The sequence below is a fragment of the Neovison vison genome, chromosome 3 (genome assembly GCF_020171115.1).
Source record: "Neovison vison isolate M4711 chromosome 3, ASM_NN_V1, whole genome shotgun sequence".
Taxonomy (NCBI): domain Eukaryota; kingdom Metazoa; phylum Chordata; class Mammalia; order Carnivora; family Mustelidae; genus Neogale; species Neogale vison.
Genome location: NC_058093.1, coordinates 16,790,805 through 16,811,363, shown reverse-complemented (window position 1 = coordinate 16,811,363; position 20,559 = coordinate 16,790,805). Strand labels below are relative to the sequence as shown.

The 20,559-nt window shown below is 39.0% G+C and overlaps 1 protein-coding gene across 4 annotated transcripts in view; it reads right to left on the bottom strand.

The window, feature by feature from the left end:
- Positions 1-20,559, bottom strand: part of PARD3B (par-3 family cell polarity regulator beta) — a 1,037,391-nt gene that overhangs the window by 432,600 nt on the left and 584,232 nt on the right. For all 4 annotated transcript variants that reach the window (XM_044241394.1, XM_044241395.1, XM_044241397.1 and 1 more), the window contains exon 11: positions 2,300-2,485. In XM_044241394.1, coding sequence (XP_044097329.1) covers positions 2,300-2,485 — 186 coding nt within the window. The remainder of the gene's footprint in view (positions 1-2,299; positions 2,486-20,559) is intronic.

Below are 20,559 nucleotides of genomic sequence, written 5' to 3'. Positions count from 1 at the left end.
CAAACAGAACTGTCATTAGGTATAAGAAGAAGAATATCAACCCGGTAACCACAAGCAGGATCAGGGCTCCTCTTTAAACACAGCACATGCTTAGACGACTTGGTGAAGGGTGACAGGTGTGGCACCAGACAACTCCGGGATAACGGCCCCCGATCTTCAGGAATATGAAGGAGGAGCTGAAGGAGGCTTCACCGCAGTACAGTGGAGCACAGGATCCGAAGTCAGACTGCCCGGGTTCAAGCCTTAGTTTAAGCGGTTCCTGGCTGTGACCACAGGAGAGGCACTAAACTCTGTAATCTGCAGTTTCCCTCTGATGGAACTGCCTAATTATCATCCAGTGTCAACATGAAGAACGCAATTAGAGAACCCACCTAAAGTATTTACCCCTGCACTGGGCATACGTTAAGTGCTAAGCACAAGGAAGGCTAATTGCTGCTGTTACTCTTACTATTATTCTCCTTTTGCTCCTGGTTCTGCGTTTCTGAGCCAGATGGGAGAATTTGAGAGACTGAACGACTGACCCCAAACTTCCCCCTTCTCTGGACCTGCACCTTCGCCACAGCTTCACCAGGGGTGGACTGTGTTTCCCCAGGCCTTGACCTTGGACTCACCCACATGACTGCATCGGTCAGAAGTGCACGTGTGTGTTTCTGAGTGTGCGCGGAGGGGCGGAGTGCCAGCTCGGGGCCTCGGATTTGAGAGGCTTCACTCTCTCTTTGCTGCTGGCCCTCTGCCACCTCAGAGCATGAGAAGAACGTGCTCCCGCTAGCCTGCTGGTCCGGGTGGGGGGGAGGTGACGTACACGGAGGACACTGACCTGCAGATATATGGTGTCACAAAGGTACAGCAGCCTGAATCCCAGCCACCTGAGCTGTCCTGCAGAGTCGTGAGGGACATAAAGGCTTACTGATGTATGTTACTGAAATCCTGTCATTATTTATTATGTCAAAAAAAATTAACTGATCCAAGGAGTCCATTAAAAAGTTGTCTACTCACAATGAATTTCTTATTTCCCAGGGAAAAAGGCATCAGCTCAGTGTCTAGGTCTGAAACAAATGTGGAATAATAAGTGAGAAGAGACCAGTGCTTCGACCAAGCCAGCACTCCAAGACCAGAGATGCTCCTGGAAACTCTACACATACCTTCCTTGGCTTTTGTTAAGGGAGGGTCACATGTGATACATGTCAGATTATTTTTAAACAGCTAACATTTGTTGAAAGTTTATCGTAGGCACTGTGCTGGACAAAATGCATACAGTATCTCTGTCCTCCTAAGAGCACCAGCAGGTAGGCTCTATTAATTTTATTTATTTTACAAGAGAGGAAACTGAAGCATATTGGGACAAGTAACTTGTCCACATGATAGCGGGTGGGAGCAGTCTGGGGAGGACTCAAACTCAAGAAGCCTTGTGGCATGGCGTGAGGTGAGCATGGTGGGGAGGATGGCGGATCATAAGCACAAACATGTTCTCCCCCATCTCTAATCACTTTGCTGTTTTAATCATAGTATGTGTGTTAATTTCATCTGCAGGACACCTGAATTAGGTATTACCCATTATGCACCCCCCAGAAATGAAGATATGGGAGCACAGCAGGTCACATTCCTCGCCCATATTCCCACAGCTAGCAATGGTGTCCTGGTCAGAGCACATGGCAATGAAGCTTGATTTGAACCCAGGCCATCTAGATAACCATTATACTATGTTAATATCAATGATCACACTGCTCACCCCAATGTGAAAAGGCAGAATCACTTTCTTTCCTCTTTTTCTGGAAGACTATAAACTTTCCCAAGTTCAAAGGCAAACATGCATTCCTGGCACCATGCCTATCTTCAAGGGCATAAAACGTGATAAATAACCTTTAATTTACACTTCAGTCATTCTCAGGCTCCACTGAGCTTTCATTCTTGTAAGAGCAAATTTCCTTATTTGCTGCCTTCATGTTGACTTGTTTTGAGTTTTGTTTTTCTATTTTGAGGTTCTATTTTGTTTTCTATTTTGAGGTTCAACTCTGTCTGGTTACAAATTCACAGGAATCCTAACAGAGTAATAAAAGGAATGGGAGAAAGAGTTCTGATCATGATGGGTTCAGAGAACAAAGTCTGCGGCATAAAACTAGCCACACAGAGGGTGAACACAGACAACTGTTGCCCAGATCTGTTCACATATATACGTGGTACATCCGCAGGAGAGCCTCGTGGTCCCACATCTTCAGATAGGGCCTCCACCCAGTCCCTGAGCAAAGGGACACATCTCGAGCGCCTTCACACTGACATGCAAACGAGTAGTCCTACTGACCTTGAAAGCAGCACCTCCATGGATGATGGATTTGATAAAAATTCCCAAGTCCGTTCCAGTTTCTCGAGATTTGTTCCCTTTCAAGCTCACGCCGAGACCAGCAGAACCCGAATCATTCAGGGGGATCTCGAAGGTGAGCTGCTCGGTCGTTTCCAGGGAGAGTGCATAGCAGTCGGGCTCTCCTTTCTGTTGAAGTACGCGTGGAAAGAGTGAGGGGAAGAAAGCAGGTTAGTGTTTATACCCGAACGGCCAAACAAAGAGGCAACTGGCAAGACAGGGCGATTGGACCTCTAACAGGCTGGTCTTCTCTCTCTGTGGGGGGCCAGCACCATGTCCCTGGAAGGTAGAAGAGTTCTTGGGAGTCACATCTGCCAAAGGCCAACAGAGAGGACCCTTTGGCTAGGTGGAGTCATGCCTCTTGAAATAGCTGTAAATATCCGGAAATCCAGCAGAGTCTCAATAATTAAAGAGGCTGGACGTTACTTAGGGGGTCTTAGGCACCAGAAAAGACCTTAGAGATAAGGTGATCTTAATGCCTTCATTTTACAGATGAAGAAACAGAGCTTAGTGTAGAAACATGCTAAAATTTGGGGGAAATATTTGGCTTGTGTATTTGAAACGTATCATTTACCATAGAAACAATGTTCATGATCAAGAATATCAATTGGATACAGAACACTGAAAAAAATGTTATCTTGAATTTAGGGAAATGTGATTTATGATGAGTATCACTTTGCTCAATTGAGGCCTTAAGCTTGCTTCATTGACAGTACAAGTCACTGGCAACCAGATTTTGAACCTAACCAAAAATGGGAATGCACAACAAATATTTGTGTCTTCTTTGCCAAATGACACCTAGCCACAAGCACAGCTGTTCTCAGAAAATTAGAGTAACAGAGAATGGAGGCAACAGGCACACTTAGGGTTCAAGTTTCCAGGGAGAAGCAAAGGTTAATCGTATTTAGCCCCTGATGTTTTCAAATGTACAGCAGTGACAATGGAAAAATGCTGCCCACATGATAATCTTCGCAGGTGCCCCCTACGGCCTCCCTCCCGCCCAAGCTTGCAGAAATGTGAAACTCGGCCACAGTGTTTAACTGGAAAATTTGAAAATGAGATAGCTCTAGAAACCTTCAACTCATGCTAGGTCGGTAGTTCCTTCCTCTCTGTAATTATGTCTAGAAACTCTCATCTTAGGGTCACTTTGAGGGACTCTTCTGTGAAATCACATATTTTAGAAATTACTGTGAATGTCTGAATGTCAGTCACCAAATAACAACTATAAAATCAGAAGTAGCAAAGAACCCATAATTAAAACAAGATTAAGAGGCTGATCATTGCCAGATCCACTGACCTAGTATTTTCAACTCCTACCAAAATAGAGAAAGTCCATGTCTACCTTCAAAGAAATAGTTCATTTAATTTCACTGTACCTGAAGTTAGCTATAAAAACCTGGACAATATGTAGTTTGAAAGAAATGAAACTTTAGTGCTTGATATAATAAACCTATGACTAGTTAGTTCTTTCAACTAACTCACTGTATTATTATCCAAGAAACATCCCATTATTTGATTCAAACTCGCTGTCCTTTTTCTCCCCCCTGGGAATGTGATAGTTAAATATGAAAGGTAAATTGTTTGCCTTCATCTTTGTCTTCCAGAATGTCCTATTTAGAATCCATAATATTTGATAATCATTTATGTTTCTAGGTCTCTCTGGGGTTTGGTTAATTTTAGTCTAATAAAGTTCCACTGAATTAAAGTACAAATTAAAGAACAGCTGTTCTGCCTAGAAGTTTGTGAACACCATTTTAGAGGAAGACTAGAAGCTTCTCTGGCTTTTTAATCTACTAGAAACAAAATGACACAAGGGCAAGTTTTGCTTGAGTAGTATCTTCAAACCACTTTATTCTGTAATCAAATCTGATTTCTTTGGCAACTGTGTTTTAATTAAGATTGACAATCACTATTTGTACCAATGCCTTTCATTTATGACACACGTGATAGGAATAAAATAGAAACCAAGTGATATTATGGCTATCTTTTTCATTTGTGTGTATGTGTTTAAGTTTTTATTTTAATTCCAGTTAGTTAATATACAGTATTCTATCAATTTCAGGTGTAAGATATAGTGATTCAACACTTCCATACATCGCCCTGTGCTCATCACAAGTGCCCTCCTTAATCCCCATCACCTATTTAACCCGTCCTCATAGCAAACTCTCCTCTGGTAATCATCAGTTTGTTCTCTATAGTTAAGAGTTTGTTTCTTGGTTTGTCCCTCTCTCTCTTTTTTCCCTTTGCTCATTTGTTTTCTTAAATTCCACACATGAGTGAAATTATATGGTATTTGTCTTTCATTTAGCATAATACTCTTTAGCTCCAGTCACGTCATTGGAAATGGCAAGAGTTCATTCTTTTTTTGTGGCTGAGTAATATTCCACTGTACACATATATCATATCTTCTTTACGTGTTCATCAGTTGATGGACACTTGGGCTGTTTCCATAATTTGGACACTGTAGATAAATCTACTATAAACATTAGGGTGCATGTATCCCTTTGAATTAGTATTTTTGAATTCCTTGGGTAAATACCTAGTAGTTTAATTGCTGGATCAAAAGGTAGCTCTATTTTTAATTTTTGGAGGAAACTCCATACTGTTTTCCAGAGTGACTGCACCAGCTTTCATTCCCACCAGGAGTGCAAGAGGGTCCCCCTTTCAAGTCCCTGATACCTGAAAGCCAGAAATAGAACAACAAAAACAATCTAGTGGCTAACAATGGTTCTAAGTGCTTTACACATATTAACATACTTACTCTTCATAACAACCCTATGAGGAATATTATCATGACCATTTAATAGAGGAGGAGACTGAAATGCACAGCAGATAAGTACCATGCTTACAGTCTATAAGACCTTACAGTGTTGGAGCTTTGTGAGGTCCAGGCAGTGTGGTTCCTGCACCAGACTCGTAACTGCTATGCTACATCTCAACCTCTGTGAACCACTATGACTTCGCCTAGTCACAAGAAATCCCAACACTGATTCCCACTGTGACAGTAAGCTACCATGCAACTTCACGTTCTCTACTCAACTACAGTTCTGTTTTATATCTTTCTTATACTATATCAGGCTCAAGCCATAATTAGTGGATTCTAATAATAGCAAATTATTATTGCTATTCACCCAATGGTGAAGGAAGCCATTATAGTATTTAACATAGCCATTTCCTCTATTAGAAATAAATGTCCCTTTACCTAATGCAGGAGAAAAAAATCAATATGCTGAATGCCTTCCATCAATAATCTTGGTTCAACAAAGAACTCTAAAAATTAAACTCCAATCTTGCCAGACAACATTTTGGAGAAGAGATATTAAGGTCTCACAAATGCCCAAATGCACGACCTTAGTGATAGGATGATCCCAAAGGCAATGACATATCCACATCTTGGATCCTCCCTTGCTTTCTGTCTTTCAGAGAAGAGTTCTTTCTGTACTGTGTTGGGAGTGGCCCTTGCTTTTTACACTAACAATTATCCAGAGAGGGAAAAAAAATCAAGATGCAAGGCTGGCATAAGAAAGGAAATCTTGTGAATTTCCATTCATTTTTTTATTTTTCCTTTTCATTATTTCTTATTCTTTGCCACTAGAGGCCATGTCTCTAGATACAAAGTCCATGAGGTTCCTTGAGCCAGCCCCAGGATGGATACCTACCTGCCCCTGGTGCATATGCCTTGGCCTAATCCCTTGGGACCCACCCGGGGCCAGCCTTTCAGGGTCTACAACTAAAAATTTCTCAATCTTAGCACCACTGATATTTAGGGCATGATAATTCTTTGTTGTAGAGGACTGTTCTATGCATTAAAGGGCAGTCCACAGAATTACTACCTACTAGATGCCAGTAGCACCTCCTTCCCCAGTTATGATAACCTCAAATGCCCTCAGACGCTGCTCAATGTCTCCTGGGCTCAAAATCACATCCAGTGGAAAACAACTGCCCTGTACAGTCAATTTTAACTGCTAACTACTGCCAAGTTAAGGCAACTGCCAAGTATAGTCAAGTTTAAGGCAAAAAGGGTCCAGAGAAGTACTTTGGGACTGCAATGTTGTCTGCTGATATGTTCCCAAGTCCCAGAATAGGGACTAAGTCTTTGGCTCACAGGTTCATGACTTACTACTTAGTTGGTCACAGAATTCTACACTTAGTTATTTCTCTGGTCATATGTCTCTGGTTATATGTCAGCTAATTTTCTAGGGGCAGAATTACAGTCTTTGAGGGATTAACAGAGTAAGGAAAGTGATAAATATTGAACTTACTGGTACATATACAAAATGCTGACTTTTATTAATATAACCCAGAAGAAAAATTTACCCTATCAAGTGGTGTTTGTTAGGTTAGTTATGCTTCTATATATGCTGTTTTGTACTTTTTTAAATGTATTAAGAACCATAGGCTTCTATAAAATAGTATTAACATAAAGTCTACTCATGTGAGAACATAACATCAAGTATAAGAATGGATGTGTGCAGTACATTTCAACTATATAAATATACGCTATATACATACTGACGCCTACCCATCTACCTGTTACCTACCTGTCCCACAACCCTACCCCATCTATCTGCATATGTTGTATATGTCTGCACAGAAAAAAAAAAATGTAGTTATCTACTGGCACTGCAATATGGACTACAGTTTCCTTCTTTATAATTTTTCTGTGTTTTCTAAACATTTATCCATCATTACAAAAAGGTAAATGTTTTTGAAAGGAATTTATGAAGGTATAAGAACCGTTTGCTGTACTATTGCCTTGCCCACCAGAAAGAGGCAAACACATCTCTATGATCACACACACACACACACACACACACATTTACACATTCATGTTTTCTACTACTACCTATACTATATGTAATATGCATTACCCTATAGTAGTATATATACTGTATTAAAAGTACGTAATATATAATGTGTATATGTATTCTCTCTCTGTATATATGCATGTGTATTTATGTGTACATGTGTGGGTAGTACATTTATATTCCTCTTAGAGTCATCAGTGACTTCCATGTTACTAAATCTGATGGTCAATTGTCATCTATTATTTTTCCTACAGGAACATTAGATCAAACTGATGGAGGCCTACTTTCTGAAATATATATATATTTTTCTTGGACGTCACTCTCTTATAGTTCATCTCCCACTTCACGGTCAACTCCTTTGCAAAATCCTTTGCTACTTCTTCCCCATCTCACCAATCTTTAAATATTAGTGTCCTAAGAATCATCTGATTTTTTCTCTTCTGTCCCGTCCTCATTTTTGAACTTACACCTAATTTCACAGTTTCAAATATCATTTACATGCTCATGAGTCATAAATTCCTATCTCTACCTCTCTCCCCAAAACTAGACTCACATAACCAATTCTCTATGAACAACTTTATTAAGATTTCTACCTTGAAATCATGTCTAAGTAGACGCTCCTCCTGAACAAGTAAATGGATCTGTGTTCTTCCAGACAGTCAAGCAAGAGACCTCAATGTCACTGTTGACTTCCTTCTTGTCTCACACTCTATATCCAACCCATCAGCAACTCCTGTCAGCTTTACTTTAAAAACGCACCCAAAGAGGCTGCACCAACTTGCATTCCCACCAACAGTGGAAGAGGGCTCCCCTTTCTCCACATCCTCTCCAACACATGTTGTTTCCTGTTTTGTTAATTTTGGCCATTCTAACTGGTGTAAGGTGGTGTCTCAATGTGGTTTTCATTTGCATCTCCCTGAGGGCTAGTGATGATAAACATTTTTTCATGTAACAATCTGAGGGTTTTGAAGTGGCGGGGGGGTGGGAGGTCGGGGTACCAGGTGGTGGGTATTATAGAGGGCACAGATTGCATGGAGCACTGGGTGTGGTGAAAAAATAATGAATAGTTTTTCTGAAAAAAAAATTACAAAAAAATAAAAAATAAAAATGCACCCAGGTCATCTGGGTGGCTCAGTCGGTTAAGCATCTACCTTTGGCTCAGGTCATGAACCCGGGGTCCTAGTACTGAGGCCCACGTCTGGCTCTCTGCTCAACAGGAGTCTGTTTCACCCTATTCTTCTGCTCCTCCCCCTGCGTGTGTTCTCTCTCTCTCTCTCTCTGTGTCTCAAATAAGTAGTAAAATCATAAATACACACACACATCCAGAATCCTATCACTTTAACCATCTGAGCCACCACTGCTTCTCACCCAACACCCTCTGTACCTGTGTCTCCTTTCTGCCTCCCTGCCTCCACTTTTCTCCTCTTTGGGGTATTTCTTATTACGGCAGCTGGAGTGGTCCTATTAAAACAAACACTCAAAACTTACTGGTGACTTCCCACCTCGTTCAGAGAAAATGCCGATGTCCTATAAATTCTGAGTCCCACGAGTCTTCTCTCCGCTCATCTCTCCTAGTACTTAGCCTCTGCTTGCCGCATTGCCTTTCGTCTTTTCTTCAGTACATCCTTCATCCTTCATGCTTCTGCCCCAAGACCATCGTGCAGCCTCTTGTCTCTGCTTTGAATTCTCCTCCTCCCTCACTGTTTTCAACCCTCTGTTCAAATATCAATTTACTAGTGAGGTCACCCCTGATCTTTCAGTTTCATATTGCTTAAATGCCCTCTCAATAATACCACCTTACCCATGTCCGCTACCCTGCTTTACTTCCACAGAGCTTATCACATACTGTATATCTGTTAACTTATTATTTTTAAGATTTATTCATTTATTAGAGAGAGAGCACTTGGGGGGTAGGAGGAGAAAGAGAGAGTCTTAAGTTGACTCTGTGTTGAGCATGGAGCCTGATGCGGGGCTTGATCTCACGATCTTGAGACCACCACCAGAGCCAACACCAAGAGTTAGATGTTTAACTGACTTCACCACCCAGGTGCTCCTGCTCATTTGTGTGTGTGTGTGTGTTTTAAAGACTTTTATTTACTTATTTGGTAGAGAGAGAGAGAGAGAGATCACAGGTAGGCCGAGCAGCAGGCAGAGAGAGGGGAAAGCAGGCTCCCCAAAAGCAGAGAGCCCAAAGCAGGGCTCGATCCCAGGACCCTGAGATCATGACCTGAGCCGAAGACAGAAGCTTAACCCACTGAGCCACCCAGGTGCCCCTGCTCATTTGTTTTTAATAGGGTCTCTTGAATGTGGGAGTTCTTATATTATTCTGATTCTTTTTCTACCAATTTATTGCTAGCGCTTAAAACAGTGCCAGACTCAAAAAAAAGGCACTGGATAAGGATTTATTGAGTGAATAAAAACATATAGATAGATACAGATGTTCATGTGTATGTCCAACAGTATGTGCTTGCGTATATGTACACATGGGTATCCGTAAATACATATTTGTGGGTTGTACTCATATATAGGTAAATAAATAAACTGCTGGTATCACTTTTGATTCCTACCATTCCAGATTCCATTACTTTTAAGGTTTATACAAATTAGTTCTTACATTAAAAATAATTATAAAAGGCAAAATGTATTATAGTTTTAAGAAACCTTAAAAGTAACCTAGTCCAATTTTCCTTCTCACACAATGCTTCCAGTTCCTAGGAGAGATGATAACTTAGCTCAGTTTCAGCATCAGATCCTCAATGAAGGCAACAAGAGGTGTTATCACTACCAATCTGTGATGAACACTGGGCTGTTCGTGGCTTTAAGTTATAACATGTACCTCAAATCTTTAGTGAATACTGCAAACAGCAGTATTCATGGTACATTTCATTCAGTCTGGGAAGCACTGTGATCCAGTACCCAAAGACACATCAGCCATTTTCCTGTGTTTGCCAATCCATCCCGGCAAAAACATATATGTATACACATACACCTATAAATAAGTTTCATGAGACAGTACGTAACCAGATTGCAATCCATTTTAGTGATTTCTATGCTCTTATTTAATTTTTAATTTGATCACGGTCCTGTACATTAATTTCATAATTCAACACTGGAACATAATTTTCAATGGGAAAATAGTGAAATATTATATATGTATATATGTGTGTATATATATACACATACATATATATGTATTTCTGTATACATATTATATATATTATTTTTATTAAATAGATACATGAAATGCAAAACCAAATGGTGAGTAATTAACTGTCTTATCCTCCCTAATTTTTATAAGCCATTTTAATGTTTATCCTAAACACCCCTAGCTTTAACTAATCTCTTAATATCTTTTATACAAACTTTCTTCAAGTTCTTACAGCTTCTCTTCCATTATCATCCTAATTAAATATATTTCCCCTTCTCCCTCCCATCTAGTTATGTCTTTCCCTGTTTTTCCATTCCCTCACTTTGTTCTCTGTAAGACTACCTCTATTCCCAAGCACCATGAATAACCTGTTAAAGCTGGAATCTGGAAACGAGATTGGCTCATTCTGGCCTGAGTGACAAGAGTCACTCTTTGCAAACCATAGTGATCCAACACATTTTAATCAAACATCTTGTATGTACTGAACACTGTAATACGAAGTGCCCAGTCTGCAGAGACTATAACTGGTGAAGAGTTTACTCAACGATACAGTAAGGACTTTCTGTTTCATTCACAGTATTATCTGGAGAGGAAGAGTAGAATTTAAGGAAAAGAAAGAACAGAGGGATGGACATAGTTGGACCTTGTGAGGTTTCCTAACCATTTTACTAAAACGAACATCAAAAGTAATTACTTGGCGTGAGAAGTAGAAAGGGAGGCAGAAGACGGATGACTTGCGAGGCATCTGTATTATTGCTCAGGAGTATTCCAACTAGGGCCATCTCCGGAATCACAAACATTCTTGTAGTGCAAAGAAATACCTGATTCACGCACACAAGTTGTAAAAACCCAGCCTACCAGAGCCCGGGGGAGTACACCTGTGTGCAGGATCGGTGTCCAATTTCTCAGAAGCCCAGGTCAGACTTGAAAGCATCCATGCTGGAACTTTTATGGCCCTCATTTCATTAAATGCTATGCTCTTGGCTCAGCACAAGTAAGCTTTGGATATCTTTGCCTTGTCTCCCAAATGTGTAATTAGTCTGTGTTGTGAGCAGCTTACTTTATGCAAGAGTTATGATTCACATGCAATCATTTTGTGAATTACCAAACCTTACACAAGAGGCCTTTAAGGGGAAAAAAAAGGAAAAAAAATTTTTTTATATTTATATTTATATAAATAATAAATATATATATCTATTTTATATAAAGCAAAAGCCATACCTGGAAATTCTGGCAGGATATTTTATAATAAGCTTAAGTACTGTTAACTTTTGCCTAAATAAATTCTAAGGAATTTGAGGTAATAAAACTTTGGTTATAGCTAAATAAATTTGCATAACAACGAAAGGATAAGATACCCGCAAGACGCTTAACTTTCTGAATTTTTAACATTTTCTGGAAAAACTCATCTATGGGTAACTACTGTAAACGTGGAAGAGTTTTGGTCAGTTGGATTACATAAAATTCAAAATGTGATATCACCATCAAGTAGGGATAAGAGGTCCTTCCAACAGCTGAGAGGCATTCTGTTTTAGATTGTACTTTTCAGAGAGCAGAAGACATACAAAGGTAAATGGTGATCCAAGGATGATCATCTTAATAAAGGTAAAGCGCTTTTCCCCACAACTGTTGCTAACATATAAATGAAATCAGCAGAACCCTGGGTTATTTATAAATGGACGGATTATCTTTTAAAGTCTTTCGCCCTCTGGGCAGTATAGACAAATCACAAGAAAGAGTCAGGGGTCATACTACAGATAATTTAAAAAATCTCTGAATCACAGTAAAGGGAAACGTCTTAAATGTAGGTTTCTTACATGGAGCTCGATTATCAACATATTAAGTATATATCCTTATGTGATCTCCTAAAGTAAATATTCATCCACTTTCAAATACTTTATAACTAAAGACCCAAATGAAGAAAATCCTACAAAATGTCTGTAATTGAGACACTTCTTTCTTTTTTTGATATCCATTCTTTGGAAAGGATGAGGAAAGAACAAAAGCTGACTTCTGACTTCACTTATTAAAAGACAATTTTAAGTCAATGATTAATCTAATACCAGGAAACAAATGTCAAAAAAAATGGCCATTCTTCATAGTCTGCTCAATATAAAAATGTCTTAATGTAATACTAAGAGATTAACAGAAGTAAAGTAATTCAAAGTTAAGATTCTTATAGCTATCCTTGTTTCCTTCCTACTTATGGTATATATACTGGAAGGATCAGTAAATTCCACAGTTTGGTAACACTGGCAAAAAACACTTTTTTCCAATGAATATGAAAGAAATGAATATAATATACTGTGTCATGAAAAGTGGCATAAATGAACATATTACAACTCAGCATGGATTCTTTATAAAACCAGAAACTGCTTTGTTTATAGGGTAAAGGAATAGGTCCTTTTTGTTTTCTGTTTATTTCTTCCCATTGAAAGGGAACTACAGAAACCTGGTGAAAATGTCTTAAACCTTTTATAGACAATCATTTAGGGTTTAAAATACAAGAGTACACACTTTTACATGAGTAAAGGATTTAAGAACAAAGAGTACGATTGTTATAATTTAATACTCTAAAAAGGAAGCATAGAGGGCCTGATTCTTAGAGGAGCAGATCTTTTTGAAAAGCTGGAGTCCTAGGCGAAACACTTCCACTATCTTTGCCATCCCAAATACTCTGTCTGCCAAGCTACCTGCATTTAATGGCTTTAAAAGACAAATCAGCTATCCAGGACAAAAGCTGGACATAAATAAAACATACAAAGCACTTCTGGAAGTAAGAACACCAGTTATGGTTCCTGTTCCCCCCATAGTCTGTCCACTGCTCAGGAAGGGGTAGCAACTGCCTGAAGTGGAGGTGTCCTCTGACCCCAAGACCATCAGTCCATAGGCAGCTAATGCTTGCTGCGGAAGTCTGATCCGAGGCCATGCCCAATCAGAGAGGGTTCTAGAAACCAACTATGCCAGCCAAACTGGTTGCTTCTAAGACTTGGATCCATGTAAGGTCTTGAACAGAGGGTCACAGTCATTGCATATGAGGACAAATATCCCGATAGTTTCTATTATGAAAAATTCTAGGGAAAACGTGCATTTTAGGGCTGCTTTTAAAAGATTAATACATATTCCCTAATTCACTTGATCATGGGACACACCATTGCATGAGCATGTTAGAGGTAAAGTATTCCCCCCTCCACTTAAAGATGTGTTGCTTTAGAGAACACACGGAAGATCATGGTAGAAAGGAATGGAGCGGAGAACAGAGAAGACTGAAAGAAAAATTCTTGTAGGTCATGAACAATGTCCTAGAGATACCACATGGCCTCATGGTTAAGCTTTCCAGTTCCATTACTTCTGTGTCACGCTTCTGTGTATGTGATATATGTCACAATTTGCATTGACAACAGAGTATCATAAAAGAAAAGTACAGACTCAAGGCCAGGCTTCCAAAGACATAGAGCAGCAAATACATTCTGGAGCCCTTAGTCCAGAAAGGGGGAAAAATGACATTTAGTTTCCTTATGAGAAATTAATTTTTAGTTTTACTTTTTAGTTTTGGATTGGGAAATTTCTGCAGATAGTTTAAAGACAATGGATTACAGTTTCCTTCACTGGGATCCTAGAAAGTCACAGAATAAGAAACCTAGCCACTAGAGTAAAAGTGTAAAAATTTTCTAACACCCACCATCCTGAGTATGTGTGTCATTATTTAGGGCACAACTCCTCTTAGTAAAGATAATATCGCTTTCTTTCCAACTCTAAGACCTTCATTTTCTTCAGAAGACCCAATAAATATTCTTTTGCTTTGAGCCACAGAACTTTGGTGTTTATTAAATTATCATACAATGTAGTAACAGTACTACCACAGCCTCAAGAAAGTGGTATTTTTGTGGGGGCTGGAGGAGGGGGTAATTTATTTGTTGGTAAAGGCTTTAAAGAAATGAAATGAGGAAAATATAGCATTTTAACCCTATCCTTCATCTAATGTTTGAGTTGTACCTAATGAGACTCCAGCTGGAAACCAATCCCCTTTAGAACACTATTAATGATAAATAATCCTAAATTCCAAATAGAGATTGAGAAATCTCAGTGGGTAGTAACCATTTTAAATTCACAGTACATGTTATGTTTACTATTGTAATGAGAATGTTCTTACTATACATATAATATGCCCTTTATATATGTAGATGAAGACATAATTTGCATTTTATCTTAATTAAGTCAATTACTCTATTAAAATTAATTTTCAGATAAAACTGACTTTAAAATAAGAAGTCATTTATATTCTGTAGAGTACAAAAAATCCATCAAAATTAAAATGTGGATGTATCTTCCCTATCCCCACTACAACAAGCAAATTGGGGAGAAAGGAAAACTACCTAGAGTTAATTAATGGGGAAAAGTGTATCAGTCCGTTGTTGTCACAAAAATGTTACATTACAAACATGCCCCATTGGGGTATGAACAAGAGGGCATTTATTTCTGGTTCACAGATCTGTAGGTTGACTGGGGTTTTCATGACCTAGGCTGGAATCAATTAGGTCTGCCTTCAAAGCGTGGGGCATATACATGTCTGCTCCATATATCTAGCATCTTCCTTCGACCACTGGATCACTGAAACATGTTTCTCACATGCTGAAAGACAGGAATCAAAGTATGAAGCTAACTTTGTTCACAAAACATCCACTAACATCTAACCGGCCAATGATTTCACGTGGGCAAGTCCACAGGCTTTGGGTCGAAAAGAACCGTCCACATACACACAATGAAACAACGATAAGAGGATGGATATATAATGCTACTATTTGGAAGTGAGTTGAGACCAATAATCCCATCCTCCAATTGAGTGATATGTATATATTTTACATATGGAAGATAACAAAATTTAATGATGTATCATAGGGTTATTATTATTTTTTAATCATCTCTTTCCCTTCCTTTGGTGCCACATTTTCTACTGACACATATATTCATCCAACTGTTACCATGTGAATGTTAGTGTCCCCCTAAATTCATATGCTGAAATCTTAATTATCCCCAAGGTGATGCCATTCAGAGGTGGGGCCTTTGTGAGGCAATTTTGTCATGGGGGCGGAACCCTCATGAATGGGATTAATGCCTTAAAAAGAGCTCCCTAGACATCTTCATCATATAAGGATACAACGAGAAGTCCATGATTCAGAAGACAGAGCTTACCTGATCATGCTGGCACCCCTATCTTGGGCTTTCAGCCTTTAGAGTTGAGAGAAAAAGCTTCCCTTGTTTATCTGCCACCGAACCTGCAGTATTGTTACAGAATGGACTAAGACACCACCCCGTAGTCTATATTTCAGAGTGGCTTCCATGTCTGTGTGAGTCTCCCAAGAGGGAGGAATTTGGTAGCCTAGTCCAGGAAGATCCCTGCCCCTACATCCCTGCATTGTTCCTGCCAGATTCTTGAAAGGGACTGTTCAGGTGGCTCCAGGGCCCGAAATAAATGGCTTAGGCTACTGAATATCGTCTTGCACTTGACATTCTTCTTCTTCAGTATTCATCTTCCAAATGACCCTCTCCCTTGCTGTTTTCCTATATATATGAAAGCAAGACAAGGGTAAGGGAGCAATTCTATGGCCTTAATTCCTGTAAAATCAGTGTGTAATTACAAGAAGTTGAAAAGTTCAGCACACTTCCAATCAGTATTTCCCTAGCAGTAGGTTGAGGAGGACTTCTTTCTTCCCTGAACTAATGGATCTTCATTTTCTAACAAAGTCAAGTATTCATCAAAGACTAAACAAGGACTATCTCACTTCAGTTCATGCCTAAGGAATTTTTTTTTAATTTAATCACAGCTCCATTTTTTTTTCTTGCTGATACATGAAAAAGAAAGACTCATCCAAGTACAGGGAATGAATCTTTTTAGTGAAACATTTTCTTGATAGTACAGACCTACAATTTTTATGATAATGAAGTCAAACATAAGGGGAAAAAAAGCTTTATTTTATGTGTATGTGTGTATATATCAAATACAGAAATTATTCTGACCTCAAAAGAAATTTCATAGTGAAGGTATAATGGACTAAAAGACTCTTTACTTCATATCTCCAAACACCCTGATTTTGTGTCTCAGCACATAAACCACCTGTTCCTTCCCTGATTTTATCAGTGAGAAAACACTTTGCCCTCCTCTGAACTCCATTTTACTTTCTGTTCCCCGTTCTTACAATTCTCATCACTTCTCCTAGTCTTCCAATTATTTCCCGGCCTGTCTTAATGCCGCTCTATCACTGTGATCTCATCAAAGGCAGGGATTACGTTTAATTCAACTTTGAACCTAGTTTAACATCAAGTATGATGCATACATATAAAACAAATTGTAATGGGCTGACTTCATAAGTCTCTACTTTTCTCCCACATTGCCCTTTTCTGATGTAATGGCATTAAAAGGCCAAAAACTAAAAAAAGTGACAGTTGTGTCTCGCATCTATAAAATCATATTTTTAACATTGTTAGCTTAAAGTTCCTAGCATGTTTATTAGGTGGAACTAAAATTAATTAAATGTCACAAAGGGCTTCTCTTATTCGGATGGGTTTCTCTCTACCTAAACTCATGCCTCTCCTCCCACTTTGACACCCACTGGTAAACTCCTACTTATCCCTCAAAACAAACCTGAGTTGTCACCTGTTCTTTATGCCTGAGCCTTTATCCTGATCTCCTTAGAACTGTATACAAAATAATCACATTATATTGTGGCTATTTGTTATCATATATATATGTGTATATATGTATATATGTATGTATGTATAGGATACATATATGTATATGATATACACACATATTATATAAACCTTTAAAGACCTCAAGGTCTTTATATGCCACTTATATTTACCACCAACACCTATCCCAATGCATGTCTGAGAACAAATGCATGGTAAATATTCAAAGAGCATTGCTGATAAGTGTTGGATCAGTTAATTCTCCTGCTGTAGTTCAATACGGGCCACAGTGCACTAATATAAAAAATATTTTAAAAACTGCTAATTAAGTTTCAATACTTAAGGCCACTATCCCCTTGACCACCATCACCAAGAGGAATTTTGGAATGTTAGGTAGTGGATTTGGGATATGTACAGCAACAGAGTCCCCTTATTTTCTACAATACTAAGCTTAATTACGACCTGTTGGCACACTGATGCCTATGAAAGGCTGAGCTATGCAAGAAAATAGCTCACAAATGTTTCTAAGAACTCACATTTATTTTGGCTCATCTGATCACCATATCCGCTCTGGAGTTTTGATGCAGGGTGGAGTAAAGCTGTCATTCACTTCTACTTTATTATGACAGCTGGTGCTCTTTGGCAACTACTCTGTTCAAATTAACCCTAAAAAAACCAATCTCTCACATTTAAAACAAAGATCATGCCTCTATCAACTCCTAAACAATTGGCTGAGAAGTTTAAATTCACTGACTGAGTGACTTCACTTACTCTAAATAAAACTGAAAAACAAATAAACCAAAAATTGCTTTGACGGTTTTTGTTTGTTTGTTTTACTCAATGGGGCAGCGTTGTGTACAAACACCAAATCAGACACTCTCAGGGTACTTGGGATCTCCCTTCAAACCCACTGCATAGTAGAGATGGGTAATCCAGAGTATTTTTTATATGTTACTTGACCCGAAAGAAGAATCAAAGTCATAATTCAAATACGTTAATGACTGCTAGAAGAGAAACCTGACCAATTACTTTCTTGTTAAGGCAGTCCTTGATCCTAGGCTTTGTCTCTGTCGATGTAGAGTTCATCCCATTATTTCAGCCGCATCAGAAGTGGGGCACCGGCTAAACAAACATGCATGATTTATAACGGCAGCCATATTTCAGTGATATAAAGCAAGCTGTCCAGTGTTTAATGGGGACCGTATGTGCAGATGCCCCTTCAACTTATTTCTTCTTTCTGTTACACTGGAGAATGGAAACCCAACCTACTAAAAAACAAGCTGAGAAACATAAAGAATAAAAAAAAATTCTAGAATTATGAATAAATACAATTTATTTACTAATATGTTAGAGCAACAGAGTAGGAATATATATCAATTTTAACCATTCTTCAGCCTATCAGTAGATGTATGCTCTACCTCCATCTCTAACTTCCAAAAAAATATCTGTATTAGCAGAAAATTCAGCTGCAACTTCCTAAAAAAACACGAATGGTGTTCTAAGAACATCGTGTATGTGTAAAAATTCACTTTTTTCCCTCCTAGCATTTTATTCGAATAACCCCCCCCCACCTTCTCTTAAAGGAAAAGCAGATTTCTTAAAGGAAATCTCTTAAAGGAAAGCAGATTTGGGAACTTAAAATAAATGGAATGGTCTTCCTTCTACTTCCTTCACTCTCTGGTCTGAGGTAATTAATGTCTACTCAATACCACGCTCAATCATGTTTCCCTTGGGACAGTACTTTCAATTAAACCTTTTATTTCATCCAGGAACGGCTGGTCTTATTGACCACTGTACTTTTTATCTGTGGATTTATGATAATCTAATGCACATCTCTTCACAGGCAGAATGGCCTTATGAGTCCTTATTGTTCTGATGCCAGAAGAGAAGTGAAAAACAAAATTAGCTCCTGTGGAAGCCAGGAAGGAAACCACATTTGTTTAACACAGCGGGAGGCCTTTCACTACCTGCCCAATGGCCTTGACCATCACACTGCCCTGGCCTCTCAATGTGCCGGCTGCCCTTGCCTGGCTGCTCTAGTGTGATAAGACACGCCAACTCCCTTGAGAGCACTGGACGCGAGGGGTGAGAGGCAACGCCATCCTCGGGTTACATTTTCAAAGGGTTGTGAAGGAAGTCAGACATTTACGTGCTATTGCTATTCTTTTCTGTAAGAAACCCTACAGGTTAAAGAGGAACCTCTGAACTACTATTTGACAGCCAAGGCTGGGCTTTTCAAAAAGTAGGCTGCTCACTGGTTTGGAGCTCTGCGCCTTTTACTTTCTTTCCAGCTAGGACCCACATGACTTGGTTTCTATTTCAGAAGTACACAAATTATAGTGACATGTTATTAACTTAACCACCATGAGAAATTACGTGTATATTGTTTTTACAGTCATACTCCGTTATGTAGCTGAAGACAAGGCTGGATCTAGTGTACTTCTATCTCTTCACGATCTGGGGAATAAGTCACTGTTACGTATATCCTCAAACACAAGTTCAGCAGACTTCATCTTTAATTTCCTTGCATGCCTACATAGCACATAAAATTATCAAGTTAATAATTGCATTAATATTTATTTATATAATTTATTTACAACCTGTCTAGTACCAAAGAGGAATTGAGGTGGCTCGCATTAATAATTACGCTGAAAATATCTGCCAAGTTTTCAACAAGTTGCTAGTGCTGACACAGTCCTATTTTTCAAACTGAAGAATTCAGAACCCAGAGATTTTTTATTGCCTTAAGGATGGCCAAAACCTTAATGAATAGTGCTTGCAATTTATTCACTTTTCTTCACTTGTAATGGAAACGAGCTTTAAATAAACTATGACTGTAGGGACAGATGAGACAATTTCTACTTAAAAAAAAACAGGTTATTTTTTTTAAGTTTGTATTTAAGTTTGTTTGTAAACCTGCTTCTTACAACGTGAATTTTCCCTTTCTCTATGTTAAAAGGAATACCAATCACTTGTGCCTGGGCTGCAATGAGCCCACAGGGTTTATTTACTCTACAGTATTTCCAGAGCATAGCACCGTGTAATAATTTACAATCTATTGGAAGGGTTTTATTTAAAAACATCTTATGGTAAAATGCACCAAAACTTCCAATTTTGGAAAGAAGGAGCCCATTTCCTTCTGAGCTAACTACAGGAGTAAAGTCTCTTATGGTACCTACAGCCGTGGTGGCATCAGAAGATTGGAGGAAGGGCTACACCTGTGTATATTAGCCACTATAGCAACAAGAACAACAGTGGCAAGGGGTTGAAAAGGTGGCCATGAGGGAGATCTCTGCTGGCAAAACATTATTCAACATTTACTTCAGAGAAGCCACTCTTTAGGTCAAATGCTCCCCAGGCATTCTGAACTGTAGAGCAAAGAAATGCTCAGAGGCCCCCTCCCATGGCCCATCCGTATACAGAGAGATCATTCATAATTCAGGTGCTATCTGTATGGAGCATCTCACCAAAATGTGATGCACATAAATTCAGGGACTAGTATTCTGCAGTAGGAAGAGGTCTCAGAGACCAACTAGTTCAACCTCCTCATTTTGTAG